We start from the raw sequence: 13126 nt of genomic DNA, 5'->3' as shown, positions 1-13126 counted from the left end.
CCCCCACTTCCTACCCCTCTTCCCTGCTCACTTCTTCTCCTTAGCTCACGTCACTGTCTGCGTCGTGCTACTGATCTGACCTGTCCCCCTTGGCAGGAAGCGTGTGTGGTCCCTGGCACGGAGTAGGTGCTGCCGCTCTACCACCTTTGTGGCAGCCTCGTCAGTGCCACGGCTCCCGGCTCCCAGCCCCACCGGGTTGGCCTCCAGTGTCATCACTCATCCGTTCATGACATGTGTCCCTTCTTTGCCACTGCCCAGTGTCTGCCTCGGCTGACTCCGGTGTAGGTGGGTTTGGGTCTGTTTGGATCCCTGCTGGGTCCCTGTGCCTGGGACAGTGCCGGCCGCATTTGGCTCTCAGATACACGCCCACTGAATGAACGGCTGAATCCCTGGGCAAGAGGTGGACGAGGACGAGGGGGGGAGTGTAAACGAGAGGACTTTCTGGAAAGTTATGGCCAATGGGGGAGGGTAGGGGATGTGGGCGGGGGAAGCGAAAACATTCTCACATGGAAAAACCTACCGGAAATGCCAAAAAAGTATGGAAGACAGGCATAGTCTATTTTTGAGACATTAAGTAAGGAAGGACAGAAGTTGCCAACGGGCAGATCAAATACGGTCTGCAGAGGTGTGCAGCCCACACGATGCTTAAAATAAATCTGGATTGGTTGCCAACACTGAAAAATCAGAAGTGTCCTATTTCTCTTGAAAAACTGGAGGCTTCCTGGCACCGAGCTGGCCTGTCCTCCTGGGGTAAAAGGGTGGGAACGGACCGTGTTCCCCCATCAGAAGGGGCGTGTGTCCTCTGGTCACCCATGGCCCCTCCGGCAGCTTCATTCATTCATTACCTGCCTGAGGCTCGTACGTATTTGATTTGTGAGCTCCCTTTTGAAGAGCAAAATGGGATTTCTTCTTCCTTCGACACTAAGTGAGGAAATAGTCACTTGGGGCAGGCGGCATGTTGGGCAGTTTCGGAACAGGCTGCCCGGGAGGCCAGGCCTCCGGGAGTGCTGGAGGTGGGGCTGTGAGGGCGGCGAGGGGACCTGCGTCACAGGGATGGGACGCATCCTGCTTCCACATTGCAGGGGTCAGAAGGGGCCTCGGAGAGGAGGGCGTGGAGAAAAGGAGAAACGGTTTGCCGGGAGTCTGGGCTTTAAGAGGGCTGGCTCACCAGAGGAAAAGGGTACCACGTCTTATGGGTTCAGCCGTGTCCCCCAAAAGGATCCATGGAAGTCCTAACTTCCGGTACCCCGGAATGTGACCTTATTTGGAAATAGGGTCATTGCAGGTGTAATTAGTTAGGTTGAATTGAGGTCATCCTGGAGGGGGGCCCCAAATCCAGTGTGATGGGTGCCCTTACAAGAGGAGAGAAACACAGAGCCACACAGGGATAAGACGGCCACGTGACAATGCAGGCAGGGGCTGGAGTGACGCAGCTACAGGCCGAGGAAGGCCAAGATTGATGGCCACCGCCACAAGCCAGGACAAGGCGGGAGGACCCTCCCCGGGGCCTTCAGAGGAAGTGTGGGCCCGCTGACACCTTGCTTCCAGACTTCCAGGCTCCAGAACCGAGGGCTGAGAAAGTTTTCGATGTTTTAGGCCACCTGGTTTGTATACCATCAGTCTGTTTGCGGTGGAGCAAAAGCATCTTCTCCAAGAACTGTCACGTGCACTAAGGTCGTGACCTTGCCGTGAGTTACCACGTGTGAACGTCGGGGATAATGGTGTTGATTATATATTCAGGAGTCAATCATTTACAGGATTCGAATGGGACAAAGTGGCCTGGTGGCGTTGGTGCTTGTTTGTTTTTAAAATAGGATGAAAAGTCTTTTTTGTTTGTGTTTGTTTAATTTTCCCGGCGCGGGGGCGGGGGACATGGTATGTTGGGCTTGTCCTCTGTGATCCAGCAGGGCAAGGGGTCAGGTCTGTTTCCATGGCTTCTCCTGAAGCCTGTTCCCACCTCTGAAAGTGTAGATTTGACCACGTTACTTTGGCTGGCAGTTTCCCAGGGTTTTGTTTATTCGGTCGGGACTATTTGCAGAGGTGCATGAATGCACAAAGACCGCCTTGTTTTAGGGTCAGCAAAGTGAGACCCAGATGATACCTCCGGCTTCAGGGTTCTGTTCAAAGGCTTTGTAAAGCTCTGAGGGTTAAAATATGACTTTTTCATGTCAGAATTATTCTCTTGCATTGAGCAACTTGTCCACCGAGGTGAGGACCAGGAGCTGGCCTGTTTACCTCTCCCTGGTTAGACTGGGAGGCACCATGTGTGGCCCTGAACAGGGCCTGCAGGGGGCAGTTCGCTTCCACCTGGGGGGTTGCGATTTCACAGGCTTTACCTGTCCTAGAGCTTCACCTGCCCTAGAGCAGGGAGCAGGCCACTTCCAGGAGGGCTCCATGGCACAGGGCACAGGGGCCCGTCCCTTAATGGCGGGTTTGTCACCACCCTGGGCAGAGAGCAGGCTCGGGGATGGAGAGGGTGCCGTATCCTCATTATCATCAGTGTCGGAGCTAAAGACCCGTGGGCTCCAGGAACTGGGCTGTATCCATCTGGGGCCCCTCGGAGGTCCACATCCTAATCCCCAGTTCCTGTGAATGTTATCACACGTGGCAGAAGGGACTTTGCAGATGTGATTAAGTTAAGGGCCTTGAGATGGGAGATTGTTTGGGGTTATCTGGGGGCCCAGTGTACTCACAACGGTCCTTAACAGATGGAAGAGGGAGGCAGGAGAAGGAGAGAGAATGAGGTATGAAGATGGAAGCAGAGATGGGAGTGATGCGATTGCTGGCTTCGGAGAGTGAGGAAGCAGCCAGGAGCCAAGGAATGCAGGCGACTCTAGAAGCTGGAAAAGGCAGGGAAATGGCTTCTTTTCTAGAGCCTCCAGAAGCAACCCCATCCTTCTGACACCTTGATTTTAACCTGGTGAAACCCATTTCAGAGACTTTGGACAAGTAGAATTATAAGATCACAAATTTGTGTTGTCTTGGGCCACTGAGTATGTGGTCGGTCGTTTGTTACCGCAGCGGTGGAGACTAATACATCATTCCACCACCTCCCAGCTGCCCCACATCCTCTGAGGCAAGTCGATGGAGTCGGCAGGGCTATGGTAGTTACCTTCAGGTTACTCTTCTCCCTGATCCCCCCCACCAAAAAAAAAAAAACCTAATCAATTAGAAAAATTCACATGACTGTTGCAGGAAAATGTCATTTATTAAACTGGTTCTTAACCATATAACTTAACCATATAACTCCTTGGAGATTCTAATGAAAATTATGGATCCTAGCCTCATAAAAATATACATCAAAATTTTTGCATACAATTCTAGAGATCATACAGATTCCCCCAAAAGCTATCCGTGAAGCTCTGGTATCTGCCCAGGCCTTCCTCCATCTCCCCAGATGGAGAGCCCTTGTATTATTGGATTGGCCAAAAAGTCCGTTCGGGTTTTTCCATAAGATGTTATGGAAAAACCCGAACGGACTTTTTGGCCAACTCAATAGATGAATTCAGTTGAGGCTGAGTAACTGTTTCCCTAGTAAGTCTCCCTAGTGGTATTTGCCAGGTCCTTATTTGAGGATTCATCCATGTTTATGTTTTGTTCTGTGCATTTAGAAACATTCTTCTGAGAAAGGGGTACAAAGGCCTGGCCCCTGTAACAGCCAACGGCATCTCCAATGGCGTCTGTGGCATCATCGTCAAGGTCAAGGGCTCCCTGCTTCTAACAGTCTTTCTCTCTGTCAGTTTTTCTTCCTTCGCTTTTGCACCAGGCTGGGTCTCGCCCTGGGCGTTTCCAGTAACTGCTGAAGACCCGGGGCCTCTGTTCATCAGCCTGCCTTGGGATTCACTGGCCGCAGGCCTCCTGCTCAGCCCCCATGTGTTAGCTGGTCCCTGGGGGCAGGTGGGCACTTGAACGAAGCAGCCTCCAGTGGACGGTACTTAAGAAGGAAGGTCCTCCCCATCAGGGAGCGATGACTCACTGCTGTTTCTGAGCATATGGACTGCGGCACAGAGGGACGGGGCCGGCCTGCAGCACCTGCCCCTGGCTCGAACCCTCACACCTCTGCCAGCCGGGGACTCCCCTCTTCCTCTCCAGCCTGCAGGCAGCTGTCGGAGCTTCCAGAGAGCGAGCTTCTGGTGGGAAGGTCTAAGTTACTGCAGCTCAGTGATTTGCTGATCCTCAAACCTTCACAGATATTACTTGGGGCCGAGCTATTGTCTCTGCGTGTTCTTTTCCGAGTGGGTGGGAGCTGCATGGGAAGCTGCAGTGAAAGAACTCCAACAGGAGGCTCGGCTGATGCGGTCTGTGCTGTGCTTCTTCCCCAGCTCCAGAAGAAAAGGAGGTCATTAAAGGCCAGTATGGAAAGCTCACTGATGCTTATGGCTGCCTGGGGGAGCTCAGGTTGAAGTCCGGTGAGTACCCGCTCCGAGGGGCAGCAGCTGTCAGACCCCCCGGCTAGATAGATTTCTGGTGCCGGGCAGAGCCTCTCTTACGTTAGTGTGGAAAGACTGTGGGATTTAGGCGTTTTATTTTAACTGTTACCATCTTGTAAAATGTTTCTTTCGCTGAGCCAGCTCCTCCGGGCCGGGGAGGAGGTCCAGGTGAGCGCAGAGGTGACCTCCTGGTCCTCACCTGCCATTGCTGCCCCATGCCCTGGATGCAGAGGAAGTGCACCTTCATCGTGCGCCCACCAGGATCTAAGGTTTTCCAGCCTGGTCTGGAGGTGGAGGGGTCAACCCAGGGGCTTGTTTGTTGTTTACAAGAGATCTGTGTTCCAGATGGGGTGGAGGTCAGAGGCCCGGAGCCCCTGGACTTGCTGGGTGTGTCTTGAGGGAGAGGAGCCGGGGCGGGGCGTTGTTGGCAAGGAGAGAAAGGCCACCAGCACCTGACCGTCGGGCACCAAGGGTGGGTGTGAGCGAGAGCAAGGGAAGGAGCTTCAGAACTGGGCTGCGTAGTGTGACTCGAAGGGGCCGAGAATTACAGGAGCAGGTGGACATCCTGCTCAGTGTGACACTCGAGGGGCTGAGCCGTAGGCTGGGGTGGGGTGTCACCGCCTCCGTGTTGGGGCCACTGGGTCACCTCTGCGCTCCTGGACCTCCTGGGAGCCCTGGTGCACTTCTGGGGCTGCAGCCCCCGTGTCCCTCCTCCCCTTGCAGCTGCCTGATTTACAGCTGAGTGTCTCCCAGGACTTACGGGGCCAAGAGCAGAGCAGGCTGTGCGTTTACCAAACGCAGGCTCTTCCCGAGCTGAGCACGAGCATCTCCACATCCACGGAGCGGCTGTTTCCCTGGATTGAGGATTCTGAAACCTGACAGAACAGCCCTGTCGTTTGCCATCACTTTTCTGGTCTTTTCTTTAGTGGGATGGTTTTTTTCTGAACTATGATGGTGACATTGATCATCTCCCAACAGTGTTTAGGAAAAGCATTCAGTACCCACATGACAAAATGCATTTATTAAATGTCTATTTTGTGCCAATGGCTAAGTATACATTAGATTCTTTAATCCTAAAAAACAAGTCAGTGTGATACGGTATCTTTATCCTTGTTTTCAGTAAAGGAAACAGACTCAGAGGGTAAAAGAAACTTGCCTAAGAGGCTTAGGTAGGATTCAGACCTGGATCTAGCTGCCTCCAGACCCTTGCTTTTTTCATGAAGATGTGCTGCCTGCCAAGGGTTTCTATAGGTTTTTTCCCCTGCAGCAGTTTTTTTTCTGAGGTTATGAAAAATTCCTGAGGCCTTTCCTCAGTCATGAGGATATGAGGGCGACAGCTAACCTTACATGGTGCTCACTCTGTGCTAGCACCGTTTTAAGTGTTTTAATTTATTAACTCAGCTCTCCCAGCAACCTATGAGGTAGGAACTGTTACTGGTGGAGAGCTGAAGACTTGTATTTCATCTGTTCTGTGACACATTTTTCATATTACAACACCTGCACATTTAAGATACGTTACAGTTGTTGGCATCTTAGTTATACTTGGCAACATTCTTCTTGTACATAAATTAATGGTCCATTTCTCATATGTCACTAGCCCAAAGTTGGGCAGTCCTCAGGTGGCGACTGGGTTTTAAACTCTTGCTTTCTGGCTGCAGGGGCTTCCTTCAACCACCAGGCTGTTCTGTCCTGGAAGGAACAGAAAGGCTGAGATTTCAAAGCCAGGAAAGCAATACCTTCCCCACATCCCAGGGCAAAGCTTTTCTTCCTGGGCTATGATTTGAGATCAGCTCCAGGGAACTGGTCCTAACTGGGAAGGGTGGCAGCGCCCAGAGACATTGTCAGAGTGAGCCAGGGTGTCTGCGGGTGTCCAGCTGCAGCAGGTTCTTCCCGGGGCAGGGAGTGGAGAGAGGTGACCAACTCCTAAAGCTGCCCTGGACAAGGCCCTCCTCCCCGCCTGCAGCCCTCCACCCACCTGCCCCCTCCCCTGAGGGGTGAGTGAGCGGAACCTCTGGTCCCCAGCCCCCATTTCTGGTGTCCTCTGAATACCTTCAGCCCTGCCCACCAGTGTCACCCTGCAGGGTGGGCTGTGAAGCCTCCCTGAGCATGGTGAGAATGCGTTTGACTTTTGGGATGTCAGGATTATTTGGCCTTTCTCAACACATTTCTGAAAGTGCCCAGGGTATCTGAAGGATGGAAGGATTGGGCCTTGTCATCGAGTTTTTCAAATTCCCTTTGGTTACACTGAGGAGTGTTTGGCTTTAACTTAAATTTCTTTTCCCACTGCAAGTCCCCACCCCAGGACTATGGTCTGTTTCGGTTTTTTCCCCACCTGTGGAGGGTGTCAGCAGCACAGATTGAAATTCCAATTTTCATTTGCTACCGAGACAACCAGCCTGAGTGGGAGTCGGCCGCCCCTTTTTATTTTCTTAGGCTGAAGGCCTCTGTACAAAGAGAGAGACTTCCCCTCAGGCTCTTAACTTGGGGCAGTTGTTCAATTTCAATCTACCTCAGTGAAAATAGCCTTTTATGTTAGAAATTAAGAAACATATACAGGTTCATAGATTTTCATGGACAGCCAAAGTCCCTCCTTCCTCTCTGAAATGGCAGCAGGAAGGGGGTGGAGCCCCCACAATAAGCCCCGGAGCTGGGCTTCCTGACACATACACAGTACAAAGCATAGAAAGTGAGAGTATAGTTATGGAAAGAATTTATCACAATGATTATAGGGATTTAACTCCCTTTTCACCTAAGCTCTCAAGGCCTCCCTATTTCATAGCCTCAGGGGTTGAAGAAATTGAGGTCTCTAATGAATTGTGTCTCCTGGAGTCGTGCAGTGCACAGCCTGTGAAACTGTACATGCCAGTCCTGTAAACCTTCCGCCAGACAGCCTCCTCGAATCTAGTTTTGGCTTCTCAACAGACTGACCTGAGTTAATTTAATCTCTAATTTCCTCTAAAAGCAGGAAAACTGCCTCAAGTCTATCTTACATAGTTCTGAAGGGGATTACATGAGAGAACGAACATGGACTGAACTTGGGTACTGAGTGTTGGGGGAGGCTGTCCTGCAGGGGGTGGGTCTTTCTGGGAGAACTAGGTGTGTGGCCCAGGCTGAGTGCCTTCAGGTCGGTGACTCCTGGTGGTGGTTAGTCTGCACAGGCCAGCCGAGGGCTGACTTCTCTGGGCAGTCACCGCAGAATGGAACGTCTCTGGAGAGGGAATTTTGAGTCTCTCTGAGCCTTTGAGATTCGGGGAAGGCAGTGTTCTCCAGCACGTCTTGAAAGGGGATGGCCATCAGTTGTAATAATAATAATTTATTTTAATACTTATACCCAGTGGTGTGCTCTCCACTGTTTGACTTCCAGCTCTCTGGGGGGAAATCCCTGACAGGTCGCGTTTGCCAATTTCCGTGGTGTAAATGCACCCACCATGGCTGATTTCAGGCCAGTGTGGAATTGGGATGTGATGTGCTCAGCTGGCTCCCGGGAGCTGGTGAAAGCTGTCAGTGCACCGCTGCCTTCACTGCGCTCATCTTCTTGGCAGAGAAGGATAAAGAGGTACTTGAGATGAGCAGGTGGATACAGGTAATTAGAATTCTGAGCTCGTTGGTAAGGGGCAGGGGCGGGAGCTCCGGGCTCCGCTGGCCCCAGCTCATCACTTCACAGCTGGGGAAGCCTAGGCTCACCAAGTCCCATGTTCACGGATCTGAGAGTACCCTCTACCAGCAGACGAGTAGGTAAGACAGTTTGCAGGCACCCAGGGTTGAGATCAGTACGCACCTGGCCAGGGAGAGAACTCGAGGCCGAGCAAACACAGAGAAAACCCAACACGGAAAATGCCCAGCGTTGCCCCTGAATGAACCACCGTGTCTGCCCCTGACTCATCGTGACCCCAGCGCCCGCCCTTCCCAGCCAGATGATGGACGACAGGTGGCCACAGATGAGACTCGGACCCACTGCAGGGGTCGGGGTTTCTCCTGGGCAGCTCTGACTTGGAGCTGGGTTTTGAGGGAGAGGATTTCTACATTGATATTGAGGTTTTGGAGGCTTTTTAAAATTGTGGTAAAATATACATAAGATAAAATTTACCATTTTAAGCAATTTTAAGTGTACAGTTCCGTGGCATGAAGGACATTCACATTGTTGTGTAACCATCACCACCATCCGTCTCTAGAACGTTTTTCATCTTCCCAAACTGAAGCCCTGTCCCCATGAACAAGCATATACATCGAGGTGATTGCATTCCGTTGCTCCACGCTGCACACTCAGGCGGCCTCTGCGTGCGGGTGTGACCTCTTCTGATTGTGGTGTGTCTTTTTGGCCTGTGACCCATTTCTTGCCCTCTCCCCCTCGTCACCTGACTCTGGCCGGCAACCTCTCACCCAGGCATGGTCTCGCTTGGGCCAGAGCGCTGGAACCAGAGTGTTGGAGCTGGAAGGGACCGGGAGCCCATCTGGTGCCCAGAGGGGGCCTGGGACTTGTCTGAGGCCCCAGAGGCCACTGGAGGCGTGCAGAGCCCAGAGCCCCGTCTTCTGAGGCCAAGGCAAGCTTGGCTTTTGTCTTTGCCTTGCTACAAGGTCCTAACTGGTTTCAAGCCCCTGGACTCAGCCTTGACTAATGACTTCTGAGACATCCCCACCCCCGTCCCAGGCCCAGTTTACTTCTGGGCCGTGAGAAAATTGATCCTGGGTTACTGGAAACACAGCTTGGATCCCGTGCTCAAGGTGACGGCAGAGGGGATTTCTCACACGCCTGGGGTGGGCGTGTCCCACCGGCCTTACTTTTACCCCTAGAGACGCCTTCTGTGTGGGATCACAGGCCGACACCATCCTCGGTACCGCCCCCAACCCCTGTCTCCTGCAGTGCATGAGAGCACGGGGGCTGTTACACAGATGGGTAGACGGGGTGATGCCAGGGCTGGAGTGACCCCTGCCAGGCTGAGCAGGCCGGGCACGTCCCCCTCCTGGAGGGACGGAGGCCTAGGGCTGTTCTTCTGGGGGTCACAGAGACTGTCCACGGTGCAGGACATGGTTAGATCTGAGGAGAACAGTTTCCAAGTCCTCAACTCCTTCCAGTAATCGGTTTGCCTAAAAATGTCCTGTGATGAGGGGCTGGTTCCTCACCCTCTCTGTTCCATCCACAACCACCCATCTGCCCTCTTAGCTTTCCCCTGCCCGGAATCTCACCGTGGTGAGCTGCTTCAGAAGTAAATGCCTCTAGGATGCCAAACAAAGGGACAGTTCAGAATACTGTCAGCAGTTGAGGAAGTCAGTCACCTCAATGACTAGGTAACAAATTTGTTGACAAGCCAGATGATGGTCAACTCTTTGCTTTCCACAAAATGGAAGAAGTAATTGGGGCATCAGCTGACAGCACTAACAGTAATTTTGTTGATAGATTATTGTGATTTCTTTTTTTTTAACATGTAGCTCAGAAGGATTTTGAAGAGTTGAGTGACATTTCTATAATGAAGCCCTTTCTATTCCCACCTATTTATTAATGTAAACGAGATCTCTTAGTGTTTACAGCTATAAAAATGGAAAATAGAACTAGAATTGATATAGAATCTGTTGATAGTTTCATTCCATCAATAAATAATATTTATCCATGAACTGTAAGTCCCATCCATCCCATTAAGAGAAGCCTTTCCAACAAATCTTTACTTTTTCTATTAAACAATTATTTAACAAAAATGTTTCATTTACATCGTTTGACCAATCGTGTACTAAAAATCATTGCAGTGATAACTCAAGCCAGAAGAAACTCTTTTTAGAGACTTGGAGCTTCAGAATCAGATTGCTGTACAATATGATCAGGTGAAGCACAAAATGTTACATTCGGATGAAGTTCTGTGGGGAAAGTGGACTGGAAATGGGAGAAAAAAATCCCGTCTGTTAAAGAAGATCTTGTTCATGGATTCCTTTAAGCAATAGCTGATGATGAGTATAAATCACCGTCTAGATTCCACTGGATGCTGGTAAAGAGGCCCACAACAGTTTTATTTTTACATGTCAATATTTAGCACATGCTGGAAAATATATTACTCACAACCATTTAAACTAATAATGAACACTTCTGGTGTCAATTTGAAAATGAGCGAGAGGTGCATTGGTCACCCACAGTCCTTAGAGAGACAACAGCCGAAGTGGTTGAAGGCCGCTGGACCTTATGGCTAGATGGAGCCTGGGCCAAGGTGAGACCCACGTTTGCATCTTGGTCCAACACAGACCAGCTGTGCACTGGGCGAGTGATTCAGCTCCCCGGGGACAGTCTCTTGTGTAAAATAGCAGCGCTCTTAGGCAGGTTGGCCATACTTCTGCAAGGACATGGTTAAGAGCACCGGCTCTGGAACCAGACTTGGCTTGAGTAACTTGCCCGGGTGGGATAGCCAGAAAGTGGATTCGAATCCCACCTCCCCGCTGTGCCACCTCGGGCAGGCTACTCACCCTCTCTGTGCCTCTGTCTCCCTTCCTTTGAATGGGGCTCAAGATGGTACCTCCCTAATGGGGGTGCTGGGAGGAAGTTTGTGGAATGGCACCTGGCGCACGGTAAGCATCGCCCTGAGGATTAACTGTCACTAAAGCATCTGCTTCCAACGTGCTCCCCCAAGGTGGCTCTTCTTATTCTTCACCCTCTCCTGAGCCCCTCGTCCCAGGACTCGGGAGCCCGATGCCTTGGCGGTGGCGGCCCCTTCCCTTTGCTCTCATATATTTCAAGAGCCTTTTCATGCCTGCGGTTGCACGCCCGCCCCAAGCCTCCCCCGGGCCACTGCCCTGCTCAGGAAGTGCGTGCTGTCTTCGGAGCACCCTGGAACTCTTGCCAGGGACTCGGTCCCCCGACGCAGAGGCTGTTGAGGAAGTGGTGCTAGAAACCCACTTCACGACTCGGATGGAGAGATGTAAAGTAGAATTTTCCATGCCTCCCCTGGAACCCACCCCCTCCAGAGTCTAATCTTGGGCTCGCAGCCTAGACCACCGGGCTGTCCTCTGGCCACTGCAAGGGGACAGTTCTCGAACTCTGCTTCACCCCGTGCTGAGCCCATCGGAAGAGGCAGATGGGATGCATGGGCACTGGTTCTAGCACAGGCTGGGGGAGTATTTGTATTTGTGAGGCTGAAATTTGAGGATGGCAACCCCACATAAACCCCACCTGTCTTCCAGAAACGACGCCTGTTCTACTTAAGAAACTCAGCCCCCTGACACCTGTCACTGCCACAGCATAACTGCCTTATTCTTGTTGTTTCAAAATGATTTCCTGATCATGTGACTGGAGAGGTGGGATATGAGCCAGTATGGTTGCCTATTGTATGTGACCCCCAACCCCCGGTAGGCCTGGTACGAGTGGTGACCTATTTATCAAATGAAGGGCTCTTTAATAAAAACCAGATGTTAGCCGACCCCCAGCAGGACTCTTTTTCCCATTCAGTGTGAGGAAGGAGTCTAGCATAGGTGACCAGTGGAATTGGCAGTCTTAGGGGTCTCAGCAAAGTGTCCAGAGATCTAAGAACGCTGACCACCATCACTCCAGGTAATGACCACTGAGCATTTGGACTAGATCTTGGTGGGATCGGGCCCTTTAAACCTCAGTAGGATGGGAGCAGTGTGCTCTGGACCAGAATCACACCAGCCCCTAAAGGCTAGTTACCCAAGTTATCTCCTGGGCCTTCTCCTGAAAAAGAGGACTATGGGGCAGTGTCCCCACTGTCCCCAGAGTAAAGCATTGCCGTGGAACAGAAAACAGCCACGGATGGTGTGGCGTCCCCGGAGAGGAGTGTGTCCTCCTCCTGGCAGTGGGGTCCGCACTGGTTGGGGTAACCTTTCACCGGGGGAGGGGAGGCTCGAGCTGCTCTCTCATTGGCCTATTTAGGAAGTGTTCATCAAACACTTGCCGTATGCAATGCCAGGATGCTGGGATATGACAACCAAACAGAGCCCTGCCCCTAAGGAACCCCCAATCTACTGGGGGACACATGCAGGGAAGGAGGCTGTTAGCTTTGTGTGTGACGAGGGCTACCACTTAGCCCTTAGAAGGGACACCTAGCAGTGTCTTGGGAGAGCAGGGAAGCCTTCCTGGAGGAGGTGCTGCCGACCTGACCCCAGAAGGGTGGAGACGAGTTCTCCTGGGAAGGAGGCTGGGTAGAGGCGTTGGGAAGGCTCTTGCTGGTCTAGAGGCTGAGGGTGGGAAGGTGACTCGGGAGGGAGTTGAGGAAGGCCTCTCTGGCAGAGGCCCAGGGGTGCAAGGGCGCATTTGAGGAGCTGCAGAGACGGCCTGTAAAAGCTGCCGGACCCTGGGCGCTGTGTGTGGGAAGGGGCAGGAGGTGGGCAGGAATGGCTCGGAGGTCCCAGATGTTCCCACTTCAGCCCTGTGGGCAAGTGGGAGCCTGGAAGGATTTCAGCAAAGGAGGGAGGTCTGCGATCAAGCGGGTTTGGGAGGCCGCTCCAGCGATGGAGCTGGGAGGACTGACTCCGGCTGGGGCCCTGAGGATTCGTGGGGAGGGTGGATTTGAGAGGCTTGAGGTGTGGGGCTGGGAAGGACCCAGGCAGGCATATCCTTAGACTCTGGAGGGCAGCCGGACCACCTGGGCTTGGTAAGCGCAGCCTGCTGGCCCAGCCCCAGAGGCCTGGGTGGTGCTGAGAATTCACATTTCTAACAGGCTGCAGGTGACAGTGCCGCTGCGGGACAGGGGCCGGGCTCTGGA

General features: G+C 52.4%; 1 protein-coding gene across 8 annotated transcripts in view; it reads left to right on the top strand.

Moving 5' to 3' along the window:
* The window catches only part of SYNJ2 (synaptojanin 2), a 101105-nt gene that overhangs the window by 29215 nt on the left and 58764 nt on the right, over window positions 1-13126 (top strand). For all 8 annotated transcript variants that reach the window (XM_057527782.1, XM_057527785.1, XM_057527781.1 and 5 more), the window contains exon 2: window positions 4323-4409. In XM_057527782.1, the coding sequence (XP_057383765.1) occupies window positions 4323-4409 (87 nt within the window). The remainder of the gene's footprint in view (window positions 1-4322; window positions 4410-13126) is intronic.

The sequence above is a fragment of the Balaenoptera acutorostrata genome, chromosome 14 (genome assembly GCF_949987535.1).
Source record: "Balaenoptera acutorostrata chromosome 14, mBalAcu1.1, whole genome shotgun sequence".
Classification (NCBI taxonomy): Eukaryota; Metazoa; Chordata; class Mammalia; order Artiodactyla; family Balaenopteridae; genus Balaenoptera; species Balaenoptera acutorostrata.
This window is presented reverse-complemented; position numbering and strand designations above follow the sequence as displayed.